This window comes from Rattus norvegicus, chromosome 7 (assembly GCF_036323735.1).
Source record: "Rattus norvegicus strain BN/NHsdMcwi chromosome 7, GRCr8, whole genome shotgun sequence".
NCBI classification, from domain to species: Eukaryota; Metazoa; Chordata; class Mammalia; order Rodentia; family Muridae; genus Rattus; species Rattus norvegicus.
The window spans coordinates 118,189,043-118,210,837 of NC_086025.1; the positions used below are offsets into that span (position 1 = coordinate 118,189,043).

Sequence of the window (21,795 nt, forward strand, 5' to 3'; positions counted from 1 at the left end):
GCCTTGCGCTTTCCAGGCAAGCGCTCTACCACTGAGCTAAATCCCCAGCCCCTGGCCTTAAACTTCTGATCCTCAGGCTCACACCTCCTGATGGCTGGAATTATAGGCTTTGCCATGATGCCTGCTTTATGTACTTTTGGGGATCCAACCCAGGGCTTTGCACATGCCCGGCAAGCATTCTGCAAACTGGATTACACCTGAGCCTTGCCTCACTTCTGGGAGGCCTCCTGAACTGAACGTGGGGAACTTAACTCAGCCAGCAGGCCCTTCCTGCAGCCTCCCTGGTCTCTCTGCAAACCTCTGGCATTAGGCATCTTTTGAAAGGAGGTCTCATTCAAAGATAGCTGGACACAGTGGTGCAGGCCTGTAGACCCAGAGCTACTTAGGAGGCTGAGGAAGGAGGGTCACAGGAGCCAAGGAGGCCAAGGCTAGCCTGGGCAACGGAGCATGGTGCCCCCTTCTCAAAATAAAACAGGTCATATTTCGTAAATGAACAGCCTGATAAGTTTTCACACACTGACTATATCAAGGGAACCACTCCTCGGCTGCTGCCTCTAGTCACTACTCTGCCCAGGAGTACCAGTCTCCTAACTTCTCACCTGCTCTGTCCTTTCTACAAGGAGACCCACGCAGTCAAAGTTCACCTGTGGTTGGTCTCACTCTGCACCCTCAGAATTTAAGGTCCTAGTGTGTGGCTACTCCCCCGAGTATTCATTCACTGTGAATGATGCTGGGTGGTTCCCATTGAGCATTATGGACAGTCTATCTAGCTCAAGTCTGTTTCCAGATAGGCACATTTATTCTAGCAAAGCCTAATCCCTGTGATTGACTTGCTGGCCCCACACAATCAGCTAAATGGTGTCCGATGGTCCTCCACATTTACTTGTACTGGGTTTGTTTTTATTTTTATCTTGTTGTTTGTCTGTGTAGCCCTGGCTGTCCTGGAACTCAATCTGTAAAACTGTAGACTCTGTCTCTGCCTTTGACGTGCTGGGGTTAAAGGCATGTCATCACAAGCCACTGACAGTTTTTTTTTTTTTTTTTGCATTGATTTTAGTTTACAACGAGTGTTGGAAATTTGAAATTTGAACTCAGTCCTCTTGTCTTCACAGCAAGTGTCTTATCCACTGAGCCATCGAGCCATCTTCCCAGCTTTTTTTTTTTTTTTTTTTTTTAAATAAATCGGAGAGTCCTCTAAACTCTCTGGCGGTTGCCATGCATTCTACACAAACAGGCTTCTGCTGGTCTAGCTTAGGGCTGCCTGCAAACCTGACTTGTCAGGTCAGACACTTTTCATGTGACTTTCCGCACTTAGGTGGGTGGCACGTCTCAGAGCTTTGCGCTCCTTGCATCCCCGCAGGAGAGTCTGGGTGGCGGCTTGCCCCAGCTGCGCAATGCCGGAGGGAGGGTCCCTGCGGGCCCCGCCCCCGCCGCGCCTCCTCCGGGCGGGATAATTGAACGCGGCGCGCAGGAGACTTGCGTTGGCTGCCCAGGCCCGGCTTGATCGTGTAGCGGCTGCCCGCCGTGCTTTTGTCCGCCGCCCGAGCCCGCCAGCCCCAATGGAGCGCCCCGCGCCGTCGCGCCTCGTCCCGCTGCCGCTGCTGCTGCTCGGCAGCCTCTCGCTGCTGGCGGCCCGAGGTAGGGGCGCCCCGGGCCCACGGCCCCGCACTAGGTCCCCATCCGGGCCCCGCGCTCCCTGGAAGTTTGCAGCCTCCGATGCTCCGGAGCGCGCGCTGCGCCCAGGGGGTCATCGCACGGTCCCCAGAGCTGCGTGGAATTCAGGCCGGCGACCTCTTCTCCCCAACCTCATTTCCGGATCGGCCCCAGTGCCCTCCTCGCTAGGGGGACTTGCTTTAAATCTTTTATCTTCCAAACAGATCTTCCTGCGAGTTCACGCAGCCAGGTCCTCTGCTGATGAAGGCAGCTCAAAGACTGCCCGCTGGGCCTTGGGGATGAGAAGTACTCTGTACTGGAAGTAGTTTTAGAGCGTCTTAAAGACGCCTCCAGCCCCTACCCTCAGGTGCGGGGGTGGGGTGGGGACGGGAGGAACCCATTTTGCTCCTGAACAAACTAAGACAGGAAGACAGAGGCAGTAAGTTGTTCAGCTATGGAAGCAGAAAGAAAAGAGAAAATAGAGAGACAGTCCAGAGGCTTGGAAGTTGTCCACCACTTCCCTGCTGGGCCACCGAAGTACCTTCTAGCAGACTGGTGGCCCAGAAACATTTTCCCAGTACAAGAAACTTAGAGTGGACTAGGGACCACCTAGGCTGTGCTTTTCTCTGTCCAAAAGCCTCAAGGCCTGTGGGCCAGCACTTCACCTGTCTGTCAGAGGAGCTGTGGGGTTGTAAATCTATGACCTTTAACCTCTGTGATTCAGGGGCTCTCAGAGCCACGCCTGACTCTCCTGGAGTCTTTGTTTCTGCAGGGGGGAGGGGCGCCCAGATCCACCCTCTTGATCTCCTCTTCTTTATCCCTGGGTTAGCTTAGTTTCCTTTGAATTCTCTGATAGCCACCCTTCTGGTCAAAAGGTCACAGTTGTTGATAACTGCTGGCTAAAGTCTTAGAGAGGCAGAGGGGAGGGAGAAGGGGCTGGGTTCTGAATCCTGGAGGAGTGCTGGTTGTTCTGGGCACTCTCTGCAGCCTTGGCACATCTTGGGCCACTTCTCAGTGTAGGAGACAGGGTGGGTAGGTTCGTAGGCCTCTGTTTGCGCCAAGAGCTTTGCAGCCCCTCAGAGTTCCGGGAGGCTTCTTGGAGAAGATTGTGCTTGGATGAGAGATGGCGAGGTGCATTTGAGTCCCTGCCAGGGAGAGTGAAAACCAGAGAGGACTTTTCATAAGGGAGGAGGCACACTGTTGCAAATGGCAGGGACCTCTGATACCCCCATGTTACTGCAGAGAGGAGACAGGTGGAGAGATGTGGTACTTACTCAGTGTGTGTGTGTGAGCATTCACACTTGCTAACCCGGAGTTGCTCAGGCCTGCCAGCATCATTCTTCATAGAAAAGCTTTAACTGAAGCCAGCCAGCATAGAACAGCCCGGGACCCATTTTGTGTCTTGTAGGGGGAGCTGCCTTGATTTTGGTTAGTTAAGTTTGGTGCGGTCTTAGAAAAGGCTTTGAAGCTGCTTGGTTCCTTCCTGCAGCCCCGTAACCCTGTAAGGCCAGGAGACCCTGATCTCAGGCCCCAGAGAGCTGTGGGGTTGGCAAAAAAGCTGACATCTGAAAAGGATCTTAGGGAAGCCAGCCAGGCAGCCACCTTGTTGCTAATCAGCTGCCATTCACTTGGCCACCAATGGGTTATGTGGCCACCTATATGCAGAAGAGCCCCGATTTTTCTTGCAAAACGACGGAGTCAGCCCGTGACTGTCCTGTGACTATCTGTCCCGTTGGGCTTGGCTGCCCCAGGACCGGCTGAGGGTGGGGGGGGGGGAGAAGTTGGGAGAAACAGTTGTGTTTTCTCCAAGGCTTTCTTGGCCTCTGGCTCCAGCCTGCAGTTTCCGACTGATTAAAAGAAAGTCCTGTTGGGAGGGAGAACAAAGGCTCTGAGCCCTTGGCAGAAACATGTGGCTGTGAGCTGAGCTCCTGGAAGTTTCCCAGTCGGGGAGGTGGAGACTGGAGGCAGGAAGATGGGGCTGGGGGTTGGGAGAACCCTGGTGGGGGCAGCACTGAGACCTCCAGGTCTTAAAGTTACTAACTCAGAGTTAAGGTTTTTGTGTGGGTGTGTCTGTGCCCAGCCCTGCCACGGCACCCCCACACCCCAATCCTAAAACATAACAGATTCCCACTTGTTAGGTTGCCTTGAGGGCTAAGGAAGAGAACCAAGCAGCAGGAGAACTGTATTGGGCCGTTCTTGTTCATTCTTTGGAAGTTCAAACTCTTCCTGAAGGAGCCCCAGACTGCAGTCCTCACAGCCAACCCTGGTGGTGAAGGTCACGCAGAAGCCTTCACTAAATAGTTGCCAAGGGACAGGTTTCCCGGATGTGGCAAGGGGTGAGACAAATTCATCCCTTTCCCTTCATAGCGTCCACGAGATCCAGATACATGAGCCAAGCCCTGAGTGAGGGGAGACTTTCTGGAGGAGGCAGCGAGCACCCATGGAAGAAAATTTATCTCATTGCTTGCTGAGAGGAAAAGTGTGTGCTCGAGGCAGGAGAAAGAGCCTGAGCAAAGTCCTGCTGGCAAAAGGAAACTTGAACATCTAAGTCATTTTTCAATTGCCATGAAAAAAACAAAACAAAACAAAACAAAACAAAAAAAAACCACTAACCAAGGCAAATTATAAAAGAAAGCATTCAGTTTGGGGATCAAGGTTTCAGGGAGTTAGAGTCCGTGGTCATGTTGTGTAGTATGGCGGCAGGCATGGTGGTGGAGATGTAGCTGAGAGCTTGCATTCAATCCAGTGGGTGGGGAGCAGAGGAAGAGGGAGAGGGAGAGGGAGGGGAGGGAGGGAAGGGGAGGGAAGGGCGAGCTAACTAGGAATGATGTGGACTTTTAACACTTCAAATCCCATCCCCCAGTGACACACCTCCAACAAGGCCACACCTCCTAATCCTTCCCAAACCGTTCCACTGACTAGGGACCAAGTATTCAAATATATGAGTCTAGGGGGCCATTCTCATTCAAACCACCACAGTGAGATACCCAGGAACATAGAGGGGCTCTGCCCTACCCTTGTGTATGTGTTGGGGGAGGAGCCCCCTGTTTGCAACTCCCTGAAGGTCCAGTAGCCTAAGCAAAAGGCATAATGGACAGGCAGCTTTGCAGATAACACTTTGGATAACAGTTCTCAAAAGGCACAAGAGATTCTGCCAATGTACTTTTTTTTTTTAGATTTGTTTACTTTTAAATTTAATCCGTATAAGCGTTTTGCCTGGATCTATGTGTACCATGTGTGTGCAGTACTTGGGGAGACCTGAAGAGGGCATCAGATCCCCGGGTGCTAGGGTTTCAGACAGTCGTGAGCTGCCCTGTGGATTCTGGGAACTGAACCCACATGCTGGGTAAGAGCACCCAATACTTTTGTCTTCTAAGTAATCTTTCCAGGCCCCACCCCCACCCCAGTGCATTTTGTCCAACAACAACAAAAAAAGACTTTCCTTTTGTGAAATATCACATCTTAGCAATTTGATTAATAACTACTTTGACATAGTGCGTGTGGGTCCAATTTCTTTGAAATGACCTCAGCTATGGCTGTGTAACAAAGTAGGGTGGGAGGAGAGGAACTTTTTCAAAATCCGGGTAAGGCATGTGCCCTGTTCAGGGCAAGCGGGAGTGCTGTTTCCTAAGCTGGACAGGTCTCACCTCTTTCCACCCAAGGCTGTTCCTGAGTAAGGCTGGGTTAGGCTAACTGAAGTGATTCCCATTCGAGAGCTGACAGCCCTTTGAGGTATGAGGCCCCGTATTTTTTTTCCTGGGTCTCTTTTTCCGTTGGTTCTCACCTGCTGGAGTTAAGACTGACTGAGATTTGCTTACCGCATGTGTGAAGTCTTGCCTGTCCTTTTGGCTAAAACTCCTCTTGGGAGACTCCATTACTAAGAGTCAGTACTGCCTGTAGTCTGGCTGACAGCGGCTGTGGGCTACTATTATTCCTCGACAGCGTGGGTTCTTGACACTAGCCCTGGACCCTGCTTCACCTATAGGACCTTGTTGCATGCCAAATGCCTCTCCTCACAGAGGACTCTGTCATTGTCCCCATTGTACTGGACACCGAGGCACACAGAGACTAAGGATCCCGGGAAGCCTGGCTGAGCATTTCGGTCCTAACAAGGATGCTCAGTAGCCTCCTCGTCTCTTGCCAGTTAACTCTTCCTTTTCTTAACTCGAGGGATATGTCCTCCCCCCCCCCCCCCCCGGGGCTTTTATAGTGGATCTGGGAGCTTTGGAGGCTGGGCTTTGAGTTGAGGTTCAGTCAACCTTGGCTTTCTCTGCCTGCACTCTTTAGGGCTCATATAGAGTTGCTAGGGTCTCATGAGATCATTTGCTTATTCAGTGCTATCCAGTGGTGGCTGTTGTTGCAAAGCATTGGGACAAAGTCCAGAGGGAAACCCGGCCGGTGCCGCCCTCCAGGTGTTAAGTTCAAGTGTAATCATTTGTGCTAAGTGCTAGGAATGTCAGAGAACAAAGAGGCTGTGACCACAGGAAACAATGCTTCTGTGAGCCTGCGTGTTCCAGCGAGTTGAGGGTGGTTAGGAGTCCCTGAGGAAGGGCTGTTGGCAGGAGCACAGTGGCCCAGGACCACCCGGCTGCAACTTCTAAAGGCCAGGTGCAAGGACACATGTCAGGTGGCTGGAGAGGTGAAGGAAACCAAAGAGGAGATGGGTCTTGAAAGCTTAGAAAAGAGACTCTCAGGGTAGGGCAGGATGCTATGGAGGGGTCAGCGGTGAGGATGGTGCAATGTGTCCTAGACTTGGCACACAAGATAGCCACCTCAGCTGGATCTGCTCCAGGGAGCTTCAAGGGGAAGATAATTCACCTTCTTAGCTGTATACTGCACATGCCCATTGTCTTCTGTTACCTCCTCCTGCCTGCTTCTCTATACCTCAGACCCTCGCGCTGTTTGTGACAAGTGCTAGGCGTGCATATTTCGTTCAGTTGGCTTTCTTGTCAGGGTTTGCAGTTTTTGGCTTCTTTAATCCTGACCCCAAGTCCCTGTAAGGTCCCCTAATTCCGCTGTAGCTTTAGAGAAGGCAGCGGCTGAGGCAATGGGCAGGATCCTTGTAAGATGTGAGCTATGGGGGCTCCAGGGAGCAGGCCCAGGAGTCTACCCATTATGGAACACCAGCGCCCTCTGCGCTCTCTGGGGCTCTGAGCTTGTTCAGAACCGGGGGTAGGGGTGGGGTCAGTGGAAGCTAGCCTCACTCTTGGTCCTTCCACAACCCCCACCTACTCTATAGAACTAGAGGACATTTAATGTTCTGAGTTTTGGAAGGACAATCTCTGGGAGGCACCTTTGCCTTCCCTGTGAATCTAACAGCCAAGGACCCACACACAGGCAGGCAGAGGTGGGAGGGGCAAGCCCTCCATACAGCATACAGTTGGGGAAACTGAGACCCAGGCCTGCTCCGGTTGGAAAACCTCCCCAGCCAAAGCTGGACCTTTCATCTTTCCACATAACATACTGAGAAATCTTGAACATTAATTAGGTCACTAATTAGGTTCCCCCAGGCCACTGGGTAACACAGTTAGTCAAGGCCTCTGCATCATTCATGGCTACCAGGCTGACCCTCTGGAAGCCTTTACAACATCATGGCTACCAAGCTGACCCTCTAGAAGCCTCTACAACGTTCATGGCTACCAGGCTGACCCTCTGGAAGCCTCTACCTGAAGAGTGGTTCCGAACCCCTGTAATCCCAAGCCCACTGTCTATATATACTGTCATGGGAGGACCTAGTGACCCTGATGTTACACATCAAGGGTGGGATCTGCTGTTTCTCTCTAAGCCATGGATGCCTGGTAGCAAGCTGTTGATACCTGTCAGCTTTATGGCTTTTACTTACTTAGGGGTGTATGCTGATGTTCATGTGTGTGGAGGCCGGAGGTTAACCTCCAGAGTTGTTCCTTAGGAGCTGTCTGCCTTGCTTTTTAATGTAATTAAATTTGTGTGATATATATATTCAGAGGCCAGAAGAGTTTGCGGGAGCCCCTGGAATTGGAGTCACAGAGGGTTGAGAGCGGTTCAGCCTGGTCGCTGTGAACTAAAGTCCCCTGGAAGAGCGGCAGTGCTCTTCTCTGCTGGATCCTCTCTCCAGCCTTGCCTTGCTTTTGAGAAGAGGCCTCTCACTGGGACCTGAGGTTCACCACTGTTAGGCCGGCTAGCAAATCCTCATAATCCTTCTGTCTCTACCTCCCCAGGACTGGGATTACAAATGCATGACACCATGTTCAGCCTCTTTCGTGGGTTCCGGCCTCAAGCCCAGGTCCACCCGCTTGCATGGAAAGCACCTCACTGACTAAGCTGTCTCCCAGCCCCTTGGAAGTGTTAACTCACCCTGAAGAAAGTCACCCTAATGCCTTCTGCCCAACTGCCACAGTAGTTCCGTGGGTCGGTGGCGTTTTCTAGAAGAGGGATCTGGGCCAGATGCTGGGGAATACACAGTTTCTACAGAGTAACTGCCCTTCTTCACCTCGCCATTCCTGCACATCTGGTTGAGGAACTGAGATCCCAGAGGTTGGAGACACATGGCAGCTTGTTTGAGGCTGAGCAGTGTTACCTTCTGTTTGGTGACATCTCTATATGCTGCTCAAGCTGGGCCCCATCTCCTGGATGGTTGCAGACCGCTGTATGTCACCTGGGTGCTTGGCAGCAAACGCTCTTAGTGCCTGAACCATCTCTCCAGACCCATGGAGAATCATACTTTCTGCTTGTTTGTTTGTTTGTTTGTTTGTTTGTTTGTTTGTTTGAGATAGGGCTTTTCTGTTGTAGCCCTGGCTGTCCTGGAACTCTCTCATTCTCTCTGTAGACCAGGCTGACCTCAAACTCACAGAGATCCACCTACCTCTGCCTCCCCAGTGCTGGGATTAAAGGTGTACACCACCACTGCCCCCTGGCAGAGGATGCATATTCCATATTTACACTATGATTCATAACAGTAGCAAGTTCCAGTTATGACTAGTAACTTAGTAATTTTATGTTTGGGAGACACCACAGCCTGTGGAGCTATTGAAGGGTCACAGTATTAACCAGGACTGAAGTGAGAGAAGGTTCTGGATTGGCTGGAGGGCCCTGCTCAGTGAGGGGACCTCGAAGCTCACAGAGCGTGGGTGAGTTCATTGGTAGACTTGGAAGCTGCCGCTGTGGGCTGACTGCACAGAAGCAGCAGTGGCGGTCTGGAAGCAGAATAGAAAGAAGAGTTTGAGGGGACAGGGGAAGGAGAGGCGCTCCCCGCACTGGAGTCTGACTGAAGCCTCTCATCCGCTGAGAAGCAAAAATCCCAGCAAATGCAGTCACTGTGCCTTTCCTTTACAGATACTTTATATCAGCAGTTGTCAACCCATGGGTTGCAACCCCTTTGGGAATAGCTCCTTAGTGATTTTTACAGTTGGGGGTCACCACAACCTGAGGGACTGTATTAGAGGGTCTCAGCATTAAGAAGGTTGAGAACCGGTGCTTTATGTTAAATTGAGACGAGCCAGGCTTAAGGCCTCTGGGCGATATGGTGTGAGGTGAGGCCTCATTCCTTCCCCCCAGATTGGACTTGGGGCTTCTCTACAGTGTGTTTGCCGTGTAACTCTCCTACCTATCTATCCACATGGCCGCGACTTTTCTACTTTTTATAACAGTTGCGATCCTGTTAGATAGCTTGCGGTCGATCATTTAGGTTTCACAGTAAGCCTTCGAAGAGAGTAACTTTAAAACCTACCAAAACTTTCAGAAATCAGTGCTCTCCTGCTGTCCCTCAGGGAACCCACACCCGCACTTGGGTATGTTTTCTGTTCCAAGACTCTCCTTAGAGAAGCCCAAACCCCAGTGCTAGGTTGTGTGTTATTTTTCCATCTGAGCACCTCTCCTCTTAATCCTCCTACTTAAGCCAGTTTTTGTTTGTTTGTTTGTTTTGTTTTTTTTAAATACTTGTATTAAATCTCAACTCTGGCCAGCCTTGAAATTCTTTTCTGCATTGCATCAAAGCCAGATGCAACCCAGGTTTGGCTTGAGTTGCCATCCCTACATGCTGCAGTCACCAGCGGGGAGCTGTGCCTTCTATCTCTGCCCCCACCAAATGCTGACACTTGGGTTATGGGTTCCGAGTTACTCTTCTCAGTGTTCCTGTGCAGGTTGGGAGGCTTGTCTTTCACCATTCTGTGACTGACCGGCTGTGGGCCAGATGCTGTGGTATGGAACTCTTGGTCCCTGTGAAATGTGGCCTCGGCGGGGACTTTGCTCTGTGACTCATTGGTAAAACACTGAGAAGTTGCTCCGGGTGCGATGTGAATGAACTGTGGGGTGAAGGCAGGATAGAACCCTCTGTGGGCTTCAGGAAGTCCTTAGAGTTTGTGTTGGGGCAGTAGGACGCAGGATGCCAGTGTTCAAGATGATTTGATCATTCCCCATCTCCAGGTGAGTCTGCGGGAGCTGCACCTTGGTGAGAAGGAGGTCACAGCTGAGCAGGTGTGACAGTCAGGCCCCTCTTCACTGCCCTGCTTTGATTGGGGGCGCGGGACATGAAACCACCCGCCTGGATCACTCTGTGGATAGAAAAGAAAAGTTCATTTGGGAAAGCAAGTTCCTAGCTGTTTCACAGGCATAGAGAGAGTGGCAACCTGGTGGGAAAGTAAATGGCTTTTATGTGATAGCTAGGTGGTCTGTGAGTTAATACAGGCTGGTCAGATTAACCAAGAGCTAGATGCTCTTGCCTGATGTAGCTGGCCTTTGGGGCTGATGAAGGAGGTAATTTTATTTATTTATTTATTTTTTTCTGGCAAAGAGAAATCTGCTTTACAAGATTCCCGAGGAGCACTGAGTGTGGGCTTTCTGTTTACCCATTAATAATCCTCCTGTTTACCCAGTCAGAGCCTTTCTGTTTAGGACCTTGTCACCAGCACCACCATCTTGGGGAACTGCTTTGGATCTAACACTTCCCCTGTGGCTACCTCAGAGACTGTTGGGGGAAGACACTCTCCAGGGAGATTTTTAAAAATAAATTATTCAAATTATTTGTGTTCACCACCACACAGTTTAACTGTTCCCATTTGGAATCTCACAGCTCAGCATGCAAACCATCTGACTGACTGTTCAGTCCCTCTTCAAAACCATTCAGGAAGGCAGTTGGCCTAGTCAATCTCTTCACGGAAGTCAGAGCAGCACTGGCTGAAAAAGGGCAAGAGTTTACAGGCAAAATGTTCAGTTCCTTTCCTAGTGACAGAGAAGGCAGAATGACTCACAAAAACTAATTTTTTTTTTTCTGGGGCAGGCAGGACCTCACTATGGAGTCCGAGCTTGAGCTCTGGTTACCTCAGCCTCCCAGGGTGGGGTCTATGGGAATGTACTACTCTCGCCTGCCTAAACACTATTTAAAACAAAACAAAACCAAAACCATTCTCACTAGGTAACCCTGGCTGGCCTGGAACTCACAGGGATCCACCTGCCTCTACGTCCTAAATACTGGGATTAGAGGTGTGTGCCACCACCATGCCTGGTGAAAATACTAAATTTTTTAAAAAGATTTGTTTGTATTGAGGTGTATGACTCTTTGCCTGTATTTATGTGTGTATCACACGAGTGTAGTGCCCCAGAGGCCAGAGGAGGCATCGGATCCCTTTGAAGTAGAGTTAGAGAGAGATGAAAGCTGCCATGTGTGTGCTGGGAACCAAACCTAGGTGTTCTGTGAAATCAGTAATGACTCTTAACTGCCAAGCCCCCGTTCTAGCCCCTAAACACTAGTCACTACTATTTTTTAATGAATGTTTTCATTGTGGTGGAATGTATATCACCCCAAGCTCACCCACCCTTTAACTCTTTTTTAAAAAAAAGATTTATTTATTTATTCTATATAAGTACACTGTAGTTGTCTTCAGACGCACCAGAAGATCTCATTACAGATGGTTGTGAGCCACCATGTGGTTGCTGGGATTTGAACTCAGGACCTCTGGAAGAGCAGTCAGTGCTCTTAACCACTGAGCCATCTCTCCAGCTCCAGCCTCTTAACTCTTAAGTCTCAGGTGTACCATCCAGATTCCATAGGAAGTCTCATTGCTGTGCAAGCATCACTACCACTTATCCCTAGAATGTTCTCATCTTCCCAGACGGAAATTTCATACCTCTTAAACCTTAATTCCACACTCTACCTCCATCCCCATCCCCTTGGCAAACACTCGTTCACTGTCTATAAATTTTTTTATTTACATTTTTTAAAAATGTGTGTGCAGCGGCACGTATGTGGACATCAGGGAACAACTTGCAGGAGTGGGTTCTCTCCTACTCTGCAACTCTCAGGGATTGAACTCTGGTCCTCAGGCTTGGTGGCAGTCGCCTTTACACGGAATCACCTACTGGCCTTGTGAATGGATCTGACTTTTAAGGACCTCCTGTGTTCCCTAGTCTTGAGCTCTCTGATTATACTTGATTTTCATAAGGGGAGTATGGCTTGTTTATCTAAAAAGAAAGTCAACATAGTAATTATGAACACAGTAATCTAGCTTTGTAACTAGAATAAGAGAAAGCATGTGTGTGAGTGCATGTGTGTGCACGTGTGCGTGTGTGTGTATGTGGGTGTGCATGTTTGTGTGCGTGTTTGTGTGTGTGTGTGTGTGTGTGTGTGTGTGTGTGTCCATGTCCCTGCCATGTGCGTTTGTGTGCTCCAGTCAGCCTGGCCCTGCCCTACAGAACCTGTCTTGCATGGGACATACACATCTTTTAAAGACCAACCTTCTACAGAGGGCGCCTCTGTTAGCATCTAGGGCTGTGGTACCAGGGTGTCTCCCAGACTGTGTTCTCATTTCTCCAACCCCTCCTCTTCCATAGCCCTGTTTTCTTTAATAGCTAAGAGGTGACTAGTGCTCTGAGCCCACCAGTGGAAAGTCAGGTCCATCTCCTGAAGTGGCATCTCTTTAGCTCTTGTCGTTTCGAACTTCTAGTGAATCTTGCCCTTTGCTGTGCTCAGCTCCAGCCTAGGAACCTTCCCTCTGGTCACTCCCTCTCCTCCCTGAGGTGAACCAGGAAGAAGCCCCAGACAGCTCCTGTGGCTCAGGGGTGGTTATGCCCAGCAGTTCCTTGTTCTTTGGAATGGATGCTTCTTGCGCCTCTGTGGGTATGCTGGCCAATACAGGTGCCGTGTGGACATTGAGGTACATCTCTGTTCATGACGTAGATGCAGTTCAGGGTGGGGCTGCAGAACCCGTGCCAGGGAGCAGGAGTGTGTAGGGCCCTCTGTGGCTGCCAAGTCCTGGGCAGAGCTAGCCACGTGCTGCTTTTGGTTGGTGAAGCATAACCTTGGTGGGGAGGGGGACACATTAGCATTGTTTTTGTTGGTGGTGACTTGAAGTCTGAAGTCCTTCCTTGCTATGACCCTTCAGTGGCTGAACATTTCGGGTATCTGAAAGAGACCAGTGACCATGGAAACAGTTGGGGAACTGTTATTGAGGGACAGGAGTAGGAAACACCCTGGTGAACTTCGATCACTGCAGGGTGGTGGCCCCAGAGGAGGTGTGCCCATGCCTTCCTCCTCTGCTGCCCTCATTCAGCTGGCATGTGTCCTCATGGGCTCCTTTCCCAGCAGGCTGGAGCTCTCAGTACAACCTTAGACAGACAACTCTACCTTGATCAGGGAGCCTATGAGCTTGGGCCAGTCAGTGCAGCTCCAGCTGTTGACACAGGTCCAGCTTGGCAATCCCCGTGGCCTCGATGTTTAGCGACAGTGCTGGACCTATAGAGTGCAGCTTGGGCATTGGTCTGCTCTATGCACCTAATGTTGCTGTCCCCAGCCCGACTACTCACTCTCCTTCCCAGGCTGTAGCCGGAGCAAGTAATTGTCACTTAGAATAAGATTTCTAAATTCTCATGTTCTGCTCGACTGTTCTGCTGGGTTTGGGTATTCCTTCCTGAGAGAGAAAGGTTAGAAGTAATGTATTCCTGGTAGGTCAAATGTGGCTGGAAGTGGTTATAGCTTCTCAGTTCGTCCCCTAATTCCACTAATGCTATGTGCTGGGTTGAGTTGCAATGGGAAACTCAGAACTGGAGGTGACAGGACTGTGTTTGTAAGGAACTTCAGCTCAGGCTTGTTTATTGCCTCAGGGATACTCCCTAACCCTCTGGCTGTTGTCCAGCCTGGCCAGGGTCCCCGCCTGTCCCCTTCCTAGTCTCTTAAGGAGGCATGCAGGCACTGTCCACTGACTTCTGAGACACCTCAAGCCCAAGAAGGGTGAGCTGAGCCCTTGCAGCTTCAGGGGAGTCCCCCCTGCCCCCCCCCCCGCCCCCGGCAGCTTTCAGCAGCTGCTCTGCAGGTATCAGACCCCGGGACACTCAGCTCAAGGACAGTGGAGCCACATACCAGGGGCATTCCAAGTTTCCAGGCTGCTGAGAGTTTTAACCTCTGATTGTCTTGCTGAGCTCACAAGGTTCAGAGTGTCCGAGGTCCCCTAATGGGCATCATTTAAAAACACATTAGACTCCCCCATGCAGCTCGGGACTCAGTTCCCACCCACCCACCCACTTAGAATGCAGCTGCATTAATGGAGGTCTACAGCGGGACTGATGACGGAGGCTCCCCTCTCACAAATGGCAGCAGGCGTTCCCCCTGTCCTCTGACAAGTTGCAGAGTCATTGTTTAGAACTTCATCAACCCACTCCACCTTCTCAGAGACTGCAGAGGTCTCATGAGCTCTATTTTAACACAAATGAGCTATGGGCCAGAGGGTTGAGGTGGCCTGGTCAGGGATCACACAGGTCCCCTGAAGAGCAGTACATGTTCTTCACTGCTAAGACATCTTTCCTATCCTCCCATGGTGTTCCTCTTCTTTAAAAACACTATATACATACATACATACATACATACATACATACATGTGTATATATATATAATGCAAGTGTGTGAAGGCACCCAGTTTCCAGGAACTGGAGTTACAGGTGGTCAGGTGGTTATGAGCCACCTGATAAGGGTGCTGGGAGCTGAACTCAGGTCCTCTGCAAGGGCCTCAGGTGCTTTTAAAATCAGAGCCATCTCTCAAGCTCCCACGGTGTCTCCAGAAGCTGAGTTTTGTAAGGTGCTGACAGACAGTGGCCTCTACATAGCAACCAACACTCCCAGGGCTGTTTCCTGTCCTGTAAGTCCCTTGGGGTTGAAAGCAGATATGTGGCATCTTGGGACACATGACCCTTCCCTGGGGTTTCATGGAGATCTTCTACCTGCTGATAGCAGAGGGTCACAGCCTAGTGAGGCCAAAGGCCCAGGCTGGGATGAGGGCCTACGTTTCCGGCTCAACCATTTGCTGAAGGCCTGTGCTAGCTGCCTGGCAGCGTAGCTGTTACTTCTGAGCCTGGCGTTGTGCCAAGCCAGCACTGCCCTCGCCTCTTTGGTCTCTGTTTCTTACAACAGACCGTTATGCCTAAGGGCGGAACTGTCACCAGCCTTAGTTTCCCCAACTTATGCTGAGGGTGGAAGCCCCTTCCGTATTACAGAGACTAAATGGAAACCTGGAGGTGGGTCCCAGAAGCCGGGCCAGAGGTAGAGGGTTTGCCAGTGTTTAGACTTTTCCTCCTGCCTCCTCTCTGGAGGAGTCAGACCCTAGCCATACCGCGAGTGCCAGGTCGATGGCGTCCCTGCCATACATCTGTCTGCAGAATTCTCCTTTGTTCTCTAGACCAGAAAAGCAGGGGCGTGGCCTGTGTGCCCTGGTCTCTGCACTGAGCTTGGTGCTTTCCGAGCTGGCCCAGGCCTGTGTGAAAGGGGTAGGGAAGACGCTTGCAGCTGAGAGGAGGTGGCATGCTTATCACAGGTTTACAGAGTGATTGAGAGCGTTCTGCGAGTTCTCCCTGCCCTTCCAGACTCGGCCTGATGTTGTAGTTGGGGCTGCAAGACGGCGTGGCAGGGGTGCGGGATACCAGGCGGGCTCACCCATCAGCGCGTTCTCTTCCCTACACAGCGAATGCAGACATCTCCATGGAGGCTTGCTGCACGGAGGGAAATCAAATGGCTAACCAGCACAGGGACTGCTCGCTCTCCTACACCTCAGAATCCAAGGAGTGCAGGTACGTGGGCCGTTACCACTGGTTGACATCACATGCCCGTCTAGAGGCAAGTGGGAGAGAGCACGGTGAATGCCAGATGTCCGAGAAGGTGATAGGGGGACCTTCTTCCCTCTGTCTGCTGCTTCCTCCTCTGTGCTTCTGAGCCCTGCGCACAGAGCTTGGCTCATTGCCCTGGGCTGCCCAGTGCTCACTGGGGGGGGGGGGGGATCTGTAGCCTTCCCCGGCCTGAAAAGTAAAACCATCCAGATGTGCAGTCAGGTCTGCCACAGCTGTCTAACTCTGAGCAAGTCGTCTCCCCAAGTAGAAGGAAGGTTTGTCGTAGAGCGTCAGATGGGACCTCGTGACTTGAGGAGCCTGCTGCCCACAGACCCCCGAGGTCACAAGCAGTTCGTTCACACAGCTTCAGCGTATCTAGATTAAGTCAGGTACCCACAAAGTTTGGGGGAACGTGAGACCTTAGATTACGATAATAGATCATATTGATTATCATAAAGAAATTGTCAAGTCTTTACAGTCACATGTGGAATGCGGGAAGAGCAGCCAGAGAGGGAGCAGCCAGTGTGGGTGCTCAGGGGCAGCAGCCAGTGTGGGTGTTCAGGGGCAGCAGCCAGTGTGGGTGCTCAGGGGCAGCAGCCAGTGTGGGTGCTCAGGGGCAGCAGCCAGTGTGGGTGCTCAGGGGCAGCAGCCAGTGTGGGTGCTCAGGGGCAGCAGCCAGTGTGGGTGCTCAGGGGCAGCAGCCAGTGTGGGTGCTCAGGGGCAGCAGCCAGTGTGGGTGCTCAGGGGCAGCAGCCAGTGTGGGTGCTCAGGGGCAGCAGCCAGTGTGGGTGCTCAGGGGCAGCAGCCAGTGTGGGTGCTCAGGGGCAGCAGCCAGTGTGGGTGCTCAGGGGCAGCAGCCAGTGTGGGTGCTCAGGGGCAGCAGCCAGTGTGGGTGCTCAGGGGCAGCAGCCAGTGTGGGTGCTCAGGGGCAGCAGCCAGTGTGGGTGCTCAGGGGCAGCAGCCAGTGTGGGTGCTCAGGGGCAGCAGCAGCGACAGAGGCAGAGGGAGGTAGGGGGTGGGCGCGCTCCCCATTGTTCCTGGTTGTGTGGCTATTTTAGGGACTAACTGGGAGCAGGGTAAGAATCTGATGGAGGTTCCAGGCATAAATTGGGTGGCAGCACATCTGTCCAGACGTGTCTTTAAAAGGGCCCTTTGAAGCAGAAGGCAGTTGACACGAGGGAGCGGAAGCTGAGAGATTAGCAGGCTGTTTGAAGGACACCAGGAGATATGCAGGTGACTTGGAACTGGGCAGTGGCCTGGGATAGAGGGAAGGGTCTGGCTGTGGAAGTAAGTGGAGGCAGGGAGCCAAGCTATCAGGACTGGGAGTGGGGTGGGATCCAGAGGGGTGTCAGTGACTCCTCAGAGGTTCACTTTGTCTAGCTGGGCAGATGAGAAGGGAGAAGGGATGCTGTTGGGAGAAGGCTGAGGGGGGCTGGGGTGGAATCAGGCTAGGTATCCTTAAACACTCAGAAACCCAAGTGAGCAGCTGCTGGTCCTGCCAGGAGTGTGTCCAGAAGCCGGCTAGAGAGAGAATTAGCAGTGTTGCACAGAGCAGACATCCAGGATGAGGGGCCAACTCCAGCACCCTGGGGTCCCATTCTAGGTGCCCAGTGAATCCTGTCCTCTAAGCCTCTTAGGGCGACAGCGCCCCGCCCCTCACCAAGTTCAGACAGCGTTCAGAGGAATCCCATCCAGGAAGAGGGTTTGGGACAGGCAAGATTGAGTGACCCTAGGTTGGTTGGTTGATTGGATTTTTTTCAAACTAGGTTCCCTGGAGACTTTACAGTTCTTTGGGAAGCCCTGGCTGCCCTGAGGCAGAGGAGTACCCGGGGAAACCTGCTCTGTCTCCTTCCTCCTGTTCAGAGGCAGACGGAGGCAGGGCGGCTAGGTTCCTGCCATCTGCCTCTTAGCCATCATCATCCTGACTTGGTGACATTTTCTCTGCCAAGCCATTTTGTACAAATGGACCTTGTTCGAAGTCTGCGGGAGGTGTGGGGGTGTGGTTCCCAGTCACTGGAGGGGTTACAGTCATGGCACTGGGTTGTGCTCTCTAACCTTAGGGCAACAGTGTGCCCAGGAGCTTGTGGGTCAGTATGACACTGCTGAATAGTGATGTGGTGACGTTACCCAACCCAGCAGGTGAGGAACGGGCTCACTGAGGTGGATGTGCCTGTTCGGGTCACTGCTAGCAGCATTAATAAAAGGAGGACAGGGATCGGGAGCCAGTTCCCCAGGCACCCTCCCTGTCGGGACTGAGTTTGTACGTGTGCCCCCGAGTGCTTGTGGGGCCTAGGCTATTTGGCTTGCATTTCTGGAGCCTTCATGGCTGGCTAGCACACAGTAGGGCTGCAGACAACAGTACTTTGTAAACTGTGGTAAAATACATACATAAGACTCACCATCTCAATCCTTTGTGAGGGCTCATTTATACAACTGACCCTCCTCTCCCAGACCCTTCCAATCAATCCTGCAAAATGGAACCTCTGAACCTATGTTACCCCGTTGGTTTTTTTGTCTGTGAATTTGACTTCTCCTGTGTCTCCTTGGGACTGGCTTGTGTCACTTAGCACTGGGTCCTGTAGGTTCCTCCGTGGCGTCAGGATTTCCTTTGGGCTTTGAGGCAGATTCACGTTGAGTCACACGGTTCTGCTCGCCCATTCTTCCCTCCAGTCACGTTTAGGTTCCTTCCACATTTTGGCTACAGCGAGCGACACTGCCATGAACTTGGGTGGGCAGTCATATGTTGGAGACCCTGCTCCATATTCTCTTGATTGGGATTGCTGGATCCTATGACAAATCTGTTTTCAGCTCTTGGTGGGGGGAAACACCATGCTGTTTTCCAAATAGCTGCCCTGTTTCTTTCCTGCCAGCCATAGAGAAGTCCGCCCCACCTCCACCCCCTGTCTCCTCATCTTTACTGTTGTCTTAGTTATTTTTGCTGTGACAGGACAGTGTGGCCAAGACAACCTACAAAAGAAAGCTTTTAATTGGGTTTACAGTTCCAGGCAGTTCCAGTCCACGACAGCGTCCAGTTAGTCGGCTTCCAGCAAGGCCACACCCTCTAATCCTTATTAAACAGTTCTACTAACTGGGGACCCAAGTATTCAAATGTACGAGTCTCTTGGGGCCATTCTCATTCAGATAACCACAGCAGAGTGGTATTTAGCATCATGGGTATTTAGTGAAATACCTCTTGTCTGCCGATCCAGCGAAGTACGTATAAAATTAATGTCATTGTAGACACACCCATCTGTGATCTGGAGAGACACAAGAAGCCGGATTCACACTTCTGAGCCCCGGGTAGGGGAAAGGCTGGCCGGGGCCTCTGTCCTTAGGCAGAAGCAAAGGGCGTAGCCAGGGAAGCCCTAACCTCTCTTGCAGACACCGCGGTCAGGTTCTTGTTTCTGCCCTTGCTGGCTCTGGCTTTAGGTTACTTTGGTCTGGATGAGAGCCATATTTGACACCCTTCCATCTCTGTTGTCTGCGGGACTGGCTCTGAGAAAAGGGTTTAAGTCTGAGGCATAGACTCCGGCAGGTTCAGGTCCTGGCAGGTTCAGGTCCTACCGGAGCTGTTTTCTGAAGAGCTTTTCATAGTCAATTCTGTGGGGGCTGGGAGGCTGCGGCTGGGCATCATGGTTGCTGCTATCTTCCAAACTAATCCTTCAACAAACTGTGGCAAAAGATTCTCAAACTTCCCCTCTGCGCCCAGAAATTGGAGCTGAAGTCGAGGAGAATTGAGCTGGTTGGAAGGAGGGGAGGTGGAGGCTGGAGCCTGCAAGAGGCTGCTGTATTGACTTATAAGTAAGGACATCCTATAACCAGTCTTGGCAAAAGGCTCAACTGTGTGCAGAGTAGGGGGTTTCCTGGTTCTCACCCCGGACACCACTCTGCATTTGCTCTCTCTACCCAAACACCTAAGTCCTACTGTGTGTCTCTCTCCCTGTGGGAGCTGGGATGTGGGAGGATACTCCATAGAACATTACCCCTCTCCTTGAGCCTCGATTCTGAGTCTCCGCTCTGCCCACAGGATGGTCCAGGAACAGTGTTGTCACAACCAACTGGAGGAGCTGCACTGTGCCACAGGCATCAACCTGGCCAGCGAACCAGACGGCTGCGCCTCCCTCCACAACTACAACAGTAGCCTCGAGACCATCTTCATAAAGGTGAGCAAGGCAGACGACCACACAAGGCCACCATCCTCCCTGTGCTCCCTTCTTGTGACCCCTCAGGTGCCCTTCCCTTCTCATACAGCCGGTTTGCCTTACCAGCCAGATAAGATAAGGGTGAGATGGTAACAAGTCAGCTCCACCCTGGGGAAACAGGAGTCTGAGGATTACCATGTCTCGGTCTTGGTCTTCAGACAGAAGGCAGATAGTAGAGCAGGGGCTTTCTGGACCCTTCAAAATCCTCTCAGTTCAGGGTAGACACTGCCCTGGTGCCCAAGAGGCTCTCATGCTTCTCTGTTCCTCAGGTAAACTGAGGCTCTGAGCTCACACCAGACCCTCACTAGGGCCGCTAATACGTGGGATTCTGTAAGCACACTCTACAGGAAGGAAGACATTGGAGTCCAGAGGGGCCTACACTCCAGTGGCCCCTCCTTGTTGAGTACTCGGAGGGGCTTCTCCATTGAACATAAGCAGAATAAGCCGTGGGGTTTCTTTTCCTGAATGTTCCTGAGGCCCCGGGTCCGGGCTAGGTTGCAGAGTTCGCATTAGCTATGGAAGGCTCATGTGTGTGTCTGGGAGCTGATGACGGTATCTCTAGGCTTGAACACAGATAGACTAATGGTCAGGGCCCACCTGCCCAGGAAGAAAGCCAGTCGTTCCCCTGAGTGACTTCCAGAAGTGTTGGTGATGATGGCTTCCGGTACAACACCCATCTCCCTCAGGAGGGTGGTAATGAAATCAGGGAGTGGAAATCTGATTATAGTCTGGATTCTTCGAGGGTGGGTAGAAGTATCAGCACATGGGCAGAGACTCTCATGGGTCCAGACTCTGCCTTGACAGCCATGGTCTCTCACAGCCATCAGGCCTTTTTGAGGGGCAGGGGAAGGCCCTGACACTGACATGGGGAGTGTCTTAGTCAGAGTTTCTATTCCTGCACAAACATCATGACCACGGAGCAAGCTGGGGAGGAAAAGGTTGATTCAGCTTACACTGCCACATTGCTGTTCATCACCAAAGGAAGTCAGGATTGGAACTCAAGCAGGTCAGGAAGCAGGAGGTGATGCAGAGGTCATAGAGGGATGTTACTTACTGGCTTGCTTCTGGCTTGCTCAGCTTGCTTCTTATATATTTGGTTGTGAGCCTAGCCTTTAACGGCTGAGCCATCTCTCCAGCCCAGCTTGTTTCTTATAGAATCCAAGACTACCAGCCCAGGGATGGCACTACCCACAAGGGATCCACCCACCCTTGATCACTAATTGAGAAAATGCCTTACAGCTGGATCTCATAGAGGCATTTCCTCAAGGGAGGCTCCTTTCTCTGTGATAACTCCAGCTTGTGTCAAGTGGACACACCAAGCCAGCCAGCACAGGGCGCTAATCAGGGCTAAAGTAGGTGGCTTGGTTAAGGGGTCTCAGCATTCAGGGCAGTCAGTGGCCACCTCCCTGGGTAGGGTTGGGTTCTGCTTATGTTATATGCCTGGCAGACAGCTCTGCCCTATCCCTAGACTTGAGGAAAGAGAGGTGTGACGTATTAGAACATTCTAGCAAGAGCGGGAACAGATTCCCCGGCTGACTTAATGAAAAGTGTTTCTGGAAAAGATTACTCACAGAGGAGGGTGAGATCACTGGAGCTCTTTGCGGCCTCAGAATGAGTCGAACAGCAGGCAGGGAGCAGGTCCCTCAGCCTCGCAGGTGCTGCAGCAAAGCCTCTTGCTGGGGGCTTCCTGAAGAGCTCTTTGCTTTTAGAAGGACTGGCCCGTGGCTTTTTACGTGTGCCCCAGGATCTGGGTTAGGACACAGGTTCAACTTTTGGGATATAGGGTCTCCGTGAAAGGCAGTGACCGGGTCTCATGCCTTACTTGAGGCCTCGGGGCTCTTGCCCAACCCTTGGGCTTGAGAGCCAAGTTCACCTATTC

At 51.8% G+C, this 21,795-nt stretch overlaps 1 protein-coding gene across 2 annotated transcripts in view; it reads left to right on the forward strand.

The window, feature by feature from the left end:
• Window positions 1–1,304: 1,304 nt before the first annotated feature.
• Fbln1 (fibulin 1) overlaps window positions 1,305–21,795 on the forward strand; it is a 79,619-nt gene continuing 59,128 nt past the window's right edge. The window contains exons 1-3 of one of the 2 annotated variants that reach the window (XM_006242161.4): window positions 1,305–1,638; window positions 15,573–15,678; window positions 19,742–19,877. In XM_006242161.4, the coding sequence (XP_006242223.1) occupies window positions 1,560–1,638; window positions 15,573–15,678; window positions 19,742–19,877 (321 nt within the window). In that variant the 5' untranslated portion in view covers window positions 1,305–1,559. The remainder of the gene's footprint in view (window positions 1,639–15,572; window positions 15,679–19,741; window positions 19,878–21,795) is intronic. The other variant, NM_001127547.1, reaches the window with a different exon arrangement.